Source organism: Eremomyces bilateralis, assembly GCF_010015585.1.
Source record: "Eremomyces bilateralis CBS 781.70 unplaced genomic scaffold P152scaffold_22, whole genome shotgun sequence".
NCBI classification, from domain to species: Eukaryota; Fungi; Ascomycota; class Dothideomycetes; order Eremomycetales; family Eremomycetaceae; genus Eremomyces; species Eremomyces bilateralis.
In genome coordinates this window covers 199,299-212,043 of record NW_022985088.1, presented here as the reverse complement: position 1 = coordinate 212,043, position 12,745 = coordinate 199,299, and the positions used below count along the sequence as shown (strand labels likewise).

The window sequence follows — 12,745 nt, the reverse complement described above, 5'->3', positions numbered from 1 at the left end:
TCAAATTCACCCGTACAATTGATACCACGTTGACGCATCCCTGCGGACAGACATTATCGGTCCTTTTATATTCGGGATCACACAGTCTGAGAGAGGGACGTACAGCATTCTATTCGATCCATTCATCCAACCCCTTATGAGGGTTTTTTGCCCTATGCTTTTGGACCAGGCCTTCCTATTTCACTTCCAACAGTCCGGGCCGGCACCAACAAAGGTGGTGTGATGGTTACTGTAAGCAATAGCGCATAACCAGCACATGTGGAAGCACAGTCTTACCAAGAGGTTACAATGGACGTATGCGCCAGTGAGTCTAATCATATCATCAAAATCTAGTCTACTACAAAGCGGTACATGTTCCCCAGACTGTTGTCTCAGTACCGTATGACGTTTGGACCGTGCCCGATACTCGATATTACACTCTGGTGAGTTGATACAGGTTTGAGAATTCTTGCGAACGGATATGCGCGAACTAATGGAAGACTCTCTGACGGTCCGCCGAAACTGAAACTCCGAACGAACGGTCGCAGTAGCCCTGCGCTCCGCCCAATTCCACGATCTTGGTCCTGGTAATATCTTCTTTGTTCTTCGAGTTGCTCAGCAGAAATTTCTAGACGAAAGCTATTATTCCATTCCCCGTCAGACTACGCTTCTATTGACGCTAACTTACCAGCTTGCAGCATCCCCGACTCCCCGATGGCCACACCAGATGTAGTGTAAATTACCATGATTGTTCGTTTCTCTGGAATGCCGGTTCCTGGATCATGGATAAGTCCATGAACTCTTGGATGCAACATGACCACATCGTCTGGGCCCCTCGGGAATGCGTCGCCGTAGTGCTGGGCCTTTGTGCCCCTATGTGCAACGAAACGAAATGTCACTACGACCACGCGTTTCTCCGACTCCTCGAGTCTTTCACCGCTTCGCATTGTGTCCTCACATCCCGAACCAAGGTCGCGATCGCCGTCGCCGTCGAGAATATAAGACTCGCACCATTCCTTGATCCGCTTGGATAAGCGGACCGCTCGCCGGATCGTAGTGCAACCTAGAAGAGATATTAGGCCTCGTCGTCCGCCGGTCTGGTGACATATTTTTGTCGGGTGATACAATCGGGAGTACCGCATGGCGAACGCTTTTCCATGCCACCAGGATACCAGGAGCTGCCTTGCGTTGCCTCACATGCCTACTAAGGCTACGTTATTCGGGATAGGTCCTGAGCAACATCCGCAACCTGACGTCGACTCCGAACCAATGCGGCCCAGCCGCCTGGACCGCGAAGAAACACAATACTCAACCTACTATCAACTATGTACAAGAGAGCACATAATCAGCGGACCTACCTCCGAGAATCCTAGTCGAGCATGGCTTCAAAAGGCGTTCAAGTTTTGTCTGGAAGAGGATGAGCATCTTCATTGTGGAGACACGTGGGTCCAGTCAAGCACTCTTGTGCTATCTCGATCGCGATGCTGATCACGATGCTGATCATACATGCAGATCGGCAGAAGTGGGTCGGGGTGGCGCCCTGAACTCTTGGAAGGCCCAACTGAAGTATGTATGTTTTGGGGATTCTTCTTCTAACCCTTAATCTGTTGATCTAAGGTCCCGTAGAAGACGTGTGCAGGGCACATGGCTTGGTAGCTTGTCCGAATTGAAGTCTGTTTCCGGTCACACATTGGTAGCATCACTAGGTGGCGCTCTACCGGTACAGCTTATGTTTTGCATGATTAATTGATTGCATAGCAGCAATAGCCGCACGTATCACCACAGCATAAACCTAACCTATGTAATTCCGACCGAAACGCCCACAACTGTTCCTTTCTGTATCACCCATAGTGCAGACATAGAAACTTTCAGCTCACACACTGGTTAGTATCATGTCATGGAGGTGCCGTAATTCGCCAACCCAACCGCCCGTCGACCGACCCCCAACACCCACATAATCCAGACTCCTTGCCCTCGTAAGGGCAATATCAAAGTGAAAAAAGTTTACTACATCCCTTCTTGTCCGCTCTGATCCCGTGGCAATCCATGCCTGCAGACTCCCGAGGGATGAAATCCATTATTCCGCCATGGACGCCAATCCGATGAACGTAGCTGCGCCACCGACAACAGCACCTAGGAAAGCAGCAGGCATAACCACCTTTGCAAATTTCGCAATGGGATTGGTCTTGATCTTCTTGCGGCGAGGCTCCTCAACGGTTGCTGCGCGATCTGTGACCTTCGGTTCAGTGGCTTTAGGCTCGATGTGAGGGGACTTGTTTTCGCGCGATAGCTTGCAGCCTCTCATAGTTTTTTTGGCCCTGCCATCGACAGACAGGGTGGGAGTATACTCCGCAAGGCCGAAGTCGTTCATTTGAGCTACTTTACGCTTCCAGGTGAGGGGCTCGGGCTCTGCGATGGATGACTTTGGAATAGAACTGCCCTGTAGCTTCCCCTGAAAACTATCTGCGATGTCCAATCTGCCACCACCTGTTGCTTCGTTGACAATCGGGCTGGAAGCAGTCGGATTGGATCCAGCAGAGATTTCTGCAGCTTCGATGGAGCTGGAAGACGCCGTAGATTCGGTAGAGAGTGACATATATGGCTCCTTGCTCAACGTAGGCGCAGCCGTTTGGGGTTGATTACTCGGAACAAGTGAAGGTGCTCCAAGTTGCGCTGCATCGCCTGATTTCTCCAATGGGGTCGACACGTCTTTAGTGCCGGGGGTGCGAGAAACCATGTCGCCTTCTTTGTCATGCTGGTCGCATATATTTCCGATTGCAATACGCTCTTTGCCGTTAAGTTTAGAATGCTCATCATTGGTTGTAGGAGCTTTCTCGAAACGGATGCACCCATCGGGGTTGGCGATTATATGGGGAAGCGGGCTCTGGATTGACATGATGTTATGTCTATCACGCCAGGCTTGAATTTTACTCGTCGAGTCAACTGGGTTCTTCTGCGCTTCTTGACGGCGTATAGCCTCTTCGTAAAGGAAATCCGACTTTGGGCGCTGACCGGATGGAAAACTTGAGGAGACTCGTACAAAAGTCAGTCGCTAGCGGATACAAGGGCAGTGATTATGAACTTACGGGAGACATGAGGTTCCTCCACCTCGTCAGAGATATTCCAAGAACTAGAGCAATTCCCCAGGTGGCGACTGCAGAAGATTTCAGTCGACATGCTATTTCGTTCCGGTGCCTTGTCGTGGTCGAGGATGATATCATGGGCCCTTTGGCTAGCCCACAAGCTCTCAGAGCTTTCACTATGTATAGATGGCATGTCTGACCCATCTCCTTCCTCATCAACTGGAACAGAAAATGAAGCTCCAGCGTAGGCCGGGGGGGTTCCCGGGGGAGTTCCCGGGGTTCCGTCAAAATTGAATCGAAACCTTGGGGCAGGGAAGGTCTCTACTTCCTGGTTAGTTTTAAAGGTTACGGAATTGCGGCTCTGGCCCAACAAACCCCGCGAAGTTGTAACAGCGTTTCCAAACTGAACCTCGTCACCATCTTCGAGGATCCATTCGTGACCCTTCGATAGGAATAAGCCGTTCACTTTGGTTCCATGCATGGACGTTTGGAGGTCCACGATACAGATTTGTGGATCCTAGATTGGATGTCAATAGAACGTTCCCGATCCAATGAGCAATTAAATGAGGACAAGGCAAATTTCTCTAGCATGTGGTGATATCGCGAGTATGTGGAACGAACAGCATCAAGATTCGGTGCCGAGGGGTTTCCTACCGGTTCAAAACGAAGAAGCAATTCGGCGTGGCTCCGCGACACTACTGGGCTATTAAGCCAGAGATTCTCCCGGGTGGCTTTGGCCGGGCGCGTCTCGGAACGAGAGGCACGACCAACCTCGAAGACTGAACCTTCCGTGAGGGTGATAGTTCTCTGATGGGGATCATCTTGAGAGCAGCCCTCAATCATGGAAAAGGTGACCTTGACTTGGGGTACGGTGTTAGCTAGTGGTGCCATGAGACTCTTGAAATGGGGAGCATTTACCAGTCTTTGGAGCCATCTTTAATGTGGTCTCTCGATCGCCCTTTGCAACGAACTATCGTGTAATTTGAACCAAAAGAGTTCTGTTGCTCTCTGTGGGAGATTGATCACGGAGCAGGAGGGGAGGGGTAATTAGATAGGCGTATCAGACGTCAGTGGAGTGTTACGTAGGGTGCGACAGGAAAGGATGGAAGGTCTCCGACTTAGGCGGATCTCCTATCACGCCGAAGGCTAACTTGCCCAATAACACCGGACTAATGTAAACTCGTTCTCGCATATGAGAAAATGAGGAAATGAGAAATGAGGAAAGAGAGGTGGAGGTTAAGGCGAAGCTGAACGTGAAGTTGAAGTTGACCTGACGTGGAGATGTCCAGGCTGAAGCAGACAGCGGGGCATTGCGCTAGTGGTGCAGCTGCCGGCTTATCGATAACGGGACGGTAGTGTAGCTGGGGAATCACGTGATGATCCACTCCAGATGGAAATCGTCAGGGATGTATCTTGCAGGGATCTGGACTCGCCGTTGCCTGTTTCGGATTGGTTATGACTGACTCCCGCTGCGGCCAACCATTAAGACCAACAATGCTGTCGTGATATTTTTCGGACTTCTGTTCCTCACTTCACCTCATCATCGCCAACGGTCCCTTAATTACTATTCCTCATTTCCTCGCTTCTCCCGGAAAATACCCTGTATTTTATGCCTCTCCGTACACCTCAACGCCCCATGGGACCCCCTTCAAGGATGCGAGTGTAAAATCACCGAGTTTAAGATGCGGTTTGAACCTCCCCCACCCCCGCCGGATGATGGCGACCGGAAACCCAAAAGGATCAAAGCCCTACGATTCGGCATCTTGTACGTGCTTTATAACCATTGGATATGACAGGCCTGGAGTGCTTACAATTGTCATTCAAGATCACCACAAGACATCGCCAAACAGTCCACGGTCGAGCTTTGCGATCGCAATCTCTACGACATCCCTCGACCAGGCCAGGGCCGAACAATCTGCGAGAATGGACCACTCGACCATCGAATGGGAACATCAAAAGACGGTCGGTGTAAAACATGCGGTGAAGACTTGATGAGTTGTAATGGTCACTTCGGGAAGATCCGACTGGCCTTGCCAGCATTCCACATCGGCTATCTAAAGTTCACAATCGAAATATTACAGTGTGTCTGCAAGGTACGCCATGGCAGCCGGTATATCATTAGGGGTGGCTGCTGACAGTCATCAGAGCTGTTCTAATGTTCTCCTCACTGAAGACGAGCGACGAATTCACCTCAAGGCATTGAGACGACCTAATCTCGACAGCTTCCAGCGGCAGCAATACATCAAGAAGATAACGACAGCATGTAGGAAGGTCAAGCAGTGCCCCTACTGTGGTTCCCTGAATGGGCCCGTCCGCAAAGTCCCACAGCAGCCACTGAAGATTGTCCACCTCAAATTCGACGCCTATGCTAAGTCTACGGCTAAGTCCAAGGTCGTCCCTCCGGAGAAACAGGCATTCGATCAGTCATTTGAAGTAGCCCGGGAAACTAGCACCGAACTCGATAAGTTTGTCAAAAGGGCAGTCGATGACATGAATCCCATTAGAGTCCTGAAGATTCTCCAAAAGGTGTCCGATGCCGACTGCGAATTACTCGGACTGAACCCTCGCGAAGGGCGTCCTGAAATGTTCATTTGGACTCATGTCCCTGCGCCACCGGTCAACATCCGGCCCTCTGTTGCCCAAGAACAGGCGACGACGGAGGACGACATTACGAACAAGCTTGGAGACATCATCCAGATCAACAACCTCATCCGACTTGGTCTGATGAAAGGCCAACCAATCTCGCAGATCATGGAACAGTGGGACTTCCTACAACTGCAGCTTGCCATGTACATTAATAGCGATGTCCCAGGTCTTAACAAACCGGAGTACGGGCGAAGCATCCGAGGCTTCTGTCAACGTCTCAAAGGCAAGCAAGGTCGATTCAGGGGCAACCTGTCCGGCAAACGTGTTGATTTCTCAGGCCGTACCGTTATTGGTCCGGACCCGAATCTCAGTATCGACGAGGTAGCAGTGCCTGAGCGCGTTGCGGTTACTCTCACGTACCCGGAGAAAGTGTCTCGCTATAACCTGGAAAAACTCCGCGGATGTGTTCGGAACGGAAAAGAAAAGCATCCCGGCGCGGTCAGCATCACGAAGATGAACGGAAGGAAGATCGTTTTGGCTTTTCTGAATACGCCGGCTAAGCTAGAGTATACCGCCAAGGAGCTTCGGATTGGCGATCTGGTCGAGCGGCATCTCGAGGATGGCGATATTGTCCTGTTTAATCGACAGCCGTCCTTGCACAAGCTATCTATCCTTTCCCACAGAGCAAAAATCCGACCCGGTCGGACTTTCCGCCTGAACGAGTGCGCGTGCAATCCTTACAATGCGGACTTCGATGGTGACGAAATGAATCTGCATGTGCCGCAGACCGAAGAAGCAAGGACCGAGGCGATGGAGTTGATGGGTGTCAAACACAACCTGATCACTCCGAAGAATGGCACCCTGATCATCGCAGCGATCCAGGACTTCATATCCGCCGCATATCTGCTGAGCAACAAGGATAGATTCTATGACCGGAAAGGTTTTACACAGGTTTGCTCGTTCATGTTCAACGGTCAGTCATTCTACGACCCAAACACCCGACAATACCATAAGATCGAAATTCCTGCACCGGCGATCCTAAAACCGCAACGGCTATGGACAGGCAAGCAGGTCTTCAATGTGTTGATGCGTCCCAATAAATCGCTTAACATCCTCATCAATCTCGACGCTGCTGGCAAACAGTACAAGCCGACCCCCGGGCAAGCCCCTGACCTGAATATTGATGACTCATATTTGGTCATCCGCAATTCAGAGGTCATGTGCGGTGTAATGGATAAATCCACAGTCGGAGAGGGAAAGAAAGATTCTTTGTTCTACGTCCTGCTGCGAGACTATGGTCCGGACTATGCAGTGCAAGCAATGAATGGCGTGGCAAAGTTGTCCGCGAGATGGCTTACAAACCAGGGTTTCTCCATCGGTATCAGCGATGTATACCCCAGCCAGGACTTGGAGGTGCGGAAGCGAGCGCTTATCGAGCGAGCATATGCGGAGTGTGACGCACTTATCCAGAAACGAGGGCAAGGTATACTGCAACGTGACTCTGGCTGCGACGAGGAACAGACCATGGAAAACAAAATATCCGGCATCCTTTCGTCGGTCCGTCAGGAAGCAGGCGCAATTTGCTTCGAGCAGCTTAGCAGGCATAATACGCCCCTCATCATGGCCAAGTGTGGCTCAAAAGGCTCCAACATCAACGTCTCTCAGATGGTTGCCGGTGTAGGACAGCAAATGATCGGGGGGGCACGAGTTGCGGACGGCTTTCAAGATCGTACGCTGCCCCATTTCCCCAAAAATTCGAGACAGCCAGCCAGCAAAGGCTTTGTGAGAAACAGCTTTTTCTCCGGATTGAATCCCACGGAGTTCATTTTCCATGCCATGAGTGGTCGAGAAGGTCTCGTCGATACGGCGGTGAAGACCGCAGAGACCGGATACATGAGCAGGCGACTGATGAAGAGTCTGGAAGATCTTTCCTGCCAATATGACCGGACAGTAAGGAACAGCGCATCTGGCGTGGTCCAATTCCAGTTCGGGGACGATCAACTAGATCCAGCAGATATGGAAGGGAGTGCCCAGCCAGTCAACTTCGACAGGACCTTCGTGCAGTCAGTCACTGCTACTTGGGCACATGAAGATAAAGGGTTGCTTCCAAATGAGATCCTTGAGACCACGGGAACAATGTTGGCCTACGAGAAACTCAAATACCAGCGATCGAAGCTCACGGGAGAATCACTCCCTTTCCTGGCACGTGACGTGAGCGAGACCGACGAGCGAGAGGGCGGTCGAGGGTTCCTTGCCACCATTCACAGCTATTTGAAGGACAAGTGCTCTCGACTTGAACGGGCGCGTCACACTGTTGGTCTCAAGAGAGATACACACCAGCTTCTGGAAGATGAGGAGTCCTCACGACGATCCAAAAAGTCGGCTCCAAATGTGACATTGGAGCAACGTACATCCGTGGTAGATGGCGTGCTTAAGATCTCGCTAACAGCTTTGCGTCTTTTCATCATCACCTGTCTTGAGAAGTATGAGAAGTCCATGGTCCAACCTGGGCATGCTGTTGGTGCCGTAGGCGCTCAGTCAATCGGCGAGCCGGGTACTCAGATGACACTCAAGACCTTCCATTTCGCTGGTGTTGGTGGAATGCATACGACTCAGGGTGTGCCCCGTATCAAGGAGATCATTAACGCCTCGAAAGTCATCAGCACGCCGGTTATCAATTGTGCTCTTCTCAACAAGAGTAGCGAGCAAGCCGCTCGAATTGTGCAGGGCAAGATTGAGAAGACATATTTGCGCGAGGTGAGCGACGCACTACGCTCCTCTTTAACTTTTACTGATAGTGGTCCAGATTATTGTCTACATTGAGGACGTGTGGTACGCTGACGGATGCTATTTGAACATGCGACTCGATACCGACATCATCGATAAACTTCAGTTGGACGTCAACATGAGCCATATCATGACCGCAATCGTCCGCACCCGAGGACTCAAACTATCAAAGAAAGATCTCACAGCTATTGGCTCACATCTTCGTATCAACGTCCCTGGGGACATCTCGTATGGCCCTAAGAAACGCAGCATTGCGGGATCTAAAGACGAGTACTTCCATGTCGTTCAATCCCTCCGTCGGGCCATTCCTAATGTTCCGGTGTCCGGGCATCCTGATACCACTCGGGCAATCATCAATAAATCAGACTCAATTAACCCCCTAACCGGCAAAGAAGACATCAACCTTCAGGTTGAGGGCTACGGCCTCAAGGCTTGCATGGTCACAGAAGGCGTCGATGGACTGCATACCTGGACCAACTCCGTCATCGAAGCCAAGGAAGTCCTCGGCATCGAAGCTGCGCGTACCACCATCGTCAACGAGATCCGCGAGGTCATGGCAAGCATGGACGTCGACCCTCGACACATGAAGCTACTCGCCGATGTCATGACGTATAAGGGAGATGTGCTCGGAATCACGCGATTTGGTCTGGCCAAGATGAGGGACAGCGTGCTGCAATTGGCGAGCTTTGAGAAGACTCCAGATCATCTTTTCGAGGCCGCTTGGCGAATGAAGACGGATCGCGTCGAGGGGGTCAGTGAGTGTATCATCCTGGGACAGAGCATGAAAATTGGAACGGGGGCATCAAGTGCCATCTGGCCATTGGGCATGAAAGAGGGATTTGTTGGCGAGAGGAAATGTATTTTCGAATCTGCGTTCAAGGAGATCGCGGGTGAAGAGAAGGGGGCAAAGCAGGCCGTCAAAGGGAAAGGGGGCAGGAAGAAGTGATAAACGAGCTTGTCCTGGCTCTTCGAATTTCTTGCTGAGGGCAATGAGACCGCCGTTAACTATCTGTCACGGCAAGGAGAGAGCGGAAGCAACTGTTGCGGATGTGTATCGATACCCTACGTTCATACGAAACGATGATCCCGATAAGGAAGTGTCCCATCACAGAGCACCCCTAAAGAGGCATTGCAAATCTACCACCCTCGGCTGTCAGGCCTTGACCAAGGTATTTCCAACCAGATGGCCATTTCAAGACATATTCCTATTCTACCTGGCATGGTAACAGCACAGGATACTGACACGCGGTCGCTCCATTCCGTTCTCCAGTCTCCACATGTTCATCCTGTTCTTTGGGAATTCCAATCGCCTGGTTGTTAAGGGGTCCTCGCACAGATCGCAAGGAGTTTTGCCCATGCCGATCGATATTGGAAATGAGGCCATGAGTCGTACATTTATATTGCATCAAACACGGATGTGGGGTATTGCCAACTCCTGAACGGTTAATGTCCAGCGTCCCGTACCGTCGTAATGCAACAAACCAACTCTGACTCGTTAGTCGTTACTAACCCCGTGCCGTGGGTCTGGGAAGTGGGACTAGTTGACGCGCCATATCCCTCAGTCAATGACTCAACGCGTCCCGCGACCAAGGCCTTTCGATTCATACATACGGATAGTATGCAACGACTCACGAACTCTCGATTCAGTTGCTATACCAGTAACCTCTCAGTTGGGTACCGTCACCCAGCACTACGCTATCGCAAATTATCGGGGTACAGTGTGGAGTCGAATCGTAATTAAGACAACCCTCCAAATTCAAACCCCGACCCATCGGCTTCTTACGATTCATGTTCGTTACCACTGAAGGGGCCAAGGACGAGACAAGCCCCTGATCTAGATGCTTGCTGCACCCGACTGTTCAGGTAAGGTACACTTCCCGGTTCCCCGTGAGGCACAACAACGGAGTGGGGACATGGGACGAGATTCCACACTTGGGTACCTAACCAAAGATGGTGTTTCTGTCCCATGCCGTAGTACTACCCAGGACCGTGGTTCCCCATCATTCAACAGACACCAAAGTGCCCATGTACGACACACATTCTGTATGTGTGGATGTAATACGGAATACCCAATACCCAGTACTGGGTAACTTCGGCAGGAATCTTACACAGTCAGGTTACAGGGGGTAATAAAATCATGCGTTTGTGTACCATTCATATTACCAGTAGTACTACCGGTACCTGGCCCTGCGCGCGCGGGATGCTGCTCCTGGGAGGTCTGACTAAAACGATACCAAGTCCAAAATAAACCTACAAAACGATGACATTTGTATGGACGGTAGTAGTTACATTGCACAAAGTGAATTTGTTTCTTCCTATCTCGTGAACTCTCTGGTAGGCACTGTTGGGCTCAGGAGTAGGAACTGATACACCGTAAACGCATCACATCATCGCCGTTGAGAATTGAGACAGGATGAAATACGCTCAAAACCCCACTCTTGACCCGAAGGGGCGGATGAAGAACGTGATAGGTCCAGGTCTGTGTCGGATTGGGTCTCCAGCAACCAATGTCGTGCTGGATATTGAACATGTTGAACCCCACGACCTTGCGTGGGATTTCAGCGGCATTGGCCGCCTGGTGGGGGAGTGGGATGGAAAGCGACCGTCGCGGAGGATTCGGACTTGGGTGAGTTTTATCTGAGATATGGATGACGGAATATTGGATCACGAATTCACGAAATGAGATTATGACTTATGAGGCCATGGAATTATCCGATGGAGTACGGAGTATCCACCAGGCAGCAGTGTAATCTGCCGCTGACAATGAGCTTCTACTGCAGGTTCCCGAGGAGACGTATGGATATTGGGCACGCGAGTTGAGAGTTGAGACATTGTATCCTTTAGGAAACGATCTATCACCTTTAGACTTTAACTTCCAAAACAGAGTTGGTCACTTGCCCCCCCCACCGACTTGAATCGTCGACCTGCGTCTCCTTGGTGTTGCATTGGGAGATTTGGTATTGCTAATGTTACCAAGTCCTTTGTAACGGGCCCGATCATCCAGACCTTCGGTATTTGGCGTAGGGGCTTGTTAGGGTTGGGTCTCATTTTAGCTGTTCTCTAACATCGGCGACACGGACAGGACGAGGTCGACGTTCTCATTTCGTCGCTGTCAGGTCCATAGTGGCATAGTCCACTATCCTGCCCAGGTCCCAGCGGCAGGGGCAGCACCAAGGTGGCGCCGTCGCGGACCCGGCTGTCCTTCCACTCTCCCCGACAAACTCTGGCCCAAGACCCCAGTGGAGTGCAGGGGAGCCCCGCGGCGAAACCTTCAGGTCTCAACGAGAAGAAATGAAGACTCGTCTCCGCACTGTGCACTGTGCAGTTTGCATTATGTGCACGACGCACGTTTTGTCCCTGCAACCGTTTAGCGGTTTACATAGTACGGGGTGGATCTGTGTTCCGAATCGTAGGGAGGTAACGCTCAAGTCCCAGCCCCCAGGTTGTCGAACGCACTGATCGGATGGGGACTTGGGGAGGCGCTGACAACCGAGGCCGAGGCATCGAAACTCAAACGGGGCAGACGGGCAGTTGCCCGGCCCCAGAACGTTTGGTGGACTATGGGGAAAAAGGTTCGTCGGGTCGATATGCCGATGGACTCACTGACCACTCTTCTCGAATCAGTTCGGAATACGGAGAACTCTGCGATGAACCATGGTTCTGGGTTTTCGAACTGGCTCCACCTCCAGGCTCCAGCCTGTCCGGATTCCAGAAACAATTCGGAAGAAGCAAGGCCGTCTGAGACTCCGAGTACGGTGAAACCGGGAAAGTGGCCGAAAATATTACCACACTAGACAATGAGGCGATGATTGGTGGATAGTCTGTGTCTGCCAAGTGAAGTCTGTTGCAAGTATTCCGTACGAACCATGGAGATGGGGGCCGAAGCTGAAAAGGGAGGTAAATATCGAGTCGTGGAATAATGGTACTCTTATACGAATGCGACTGGACGAATCGATATTCCCCACAAAACACTTGTGACCGAATTGGAAACCTTCAAACTCCGAATATATGTCGCACAGCTCAATCCGAAATCGCGCCAGCAAGGTATTATCGTCTGACACAGCACAAGGCAAATGAAAAGAGCACGAATGGGCTGAAGGGTTTCCAAATTTACGACTCGCCTGTCCCATTCCAGTGAGTGATGAGGCGTCGGATTCCGTCGCTGTACACGATTTCAATACTTCTCACTCGCACTGCGATGCAAAGCTGATAGCTTGGAGGAGGAACCAAACGAGCTGTCGAGATCATGCCGATCGGAATGCGTTCAACTGTGTAGAGTCCGAACATCCCAATTGCCACCTGGGTGTCGA

General features: G+C 51.2%; 4 protein-coding genes across 4 annotated transcripts; 1 reads left to right on the top strand and 3 right to left on the bottom strand.

Moving 5' to 3' along the window:
• Positions 1–180: 180 nt before the first annotated feature.
• On the bottom strand, positions 181–1,492 carry P152DRAFT_516474 (uncharacterized protein; the record flags this gene model as incomplete). The annotated part of the gene is made up of 4 exons (XM_033682950.1): positions 1,338–1,492; positions 668–1,042; positions 277–310; positions 181–229 (listed from the first exon to the last, which is right to left on the bottom strand). The coding sequence occupies exons 1-4, from the start codon at positions 1,408–1,410 to the stop codon at positions 181–183; spliced, it is 531 nt and encodes a 176-aa protein (XP_033531411.1). The 5' UTR covers positions 1,411–1,492.
• A 216-nt stretch (positions 1,493–1,708) lies between these two features.
• On the bottom strand, positions 1,709–3,020 carry P152DRAFT_149532 (uncharacterized protein). Its single transcript, XM_033673921.1, has one exon. It carries the CDS (start codon positions 2,873–2,875, stop codon positions 2,057–2,059), a length of 819 nt encoding a protein of 272 aa, XP_033531410.1. The 5' UTR covers positions 2,876–3,020; the 3' UTR covers positions 1,709–2,056.
• A 424-nt stretch (positions 3,021–3,444) lies between these two features.
• Positions 3,445–4,054, bottom strand: P152DRAFT_149530 (uncharacterized protein). Its single transcript, XM_033673920.1, has 2 exons — positions 3,981–4,054; positions 3,445–3,917 (listed from the first exon to the last, which is right to left on the bottom strand). The coding sequence occupies exon 2, from the start codon at positions 3,903–3,905 to the stop codon at positions 3,525–3,527; it is 381 nt and encodes a 126-aa protein (XP_033531409.1). The 5' UTR covers positions 3,906–3,917; positions 3,981–4,054; the 3' UTR covers positions 3,445–3,524.
• A 951-nt stretch (positions 4,055–5,005) lies between these two features.
• P152DRAFT_468215 (DNA-directed RNA polymerase III largest subunit) lies at positions 5,006–9,381 on the top strand (the record flags this gene model as incomplete). The annotated part of the gene is made up of 3 exons (XM_033680811.1): positions 5,006–5,155; positions 5,208–8,405; positions 8,455–9,381. The coding sequence occupies 3 exons, from the start codon at positions 5,006–5,008 to the stop codon at positions 9,379–9,381; spliced, it is 4,275 nt and encodes a 1,424-aa protein (XP_033531408.1).
• Positions 9,382–12,745: the final 3,364 nt, after the last annotated feature.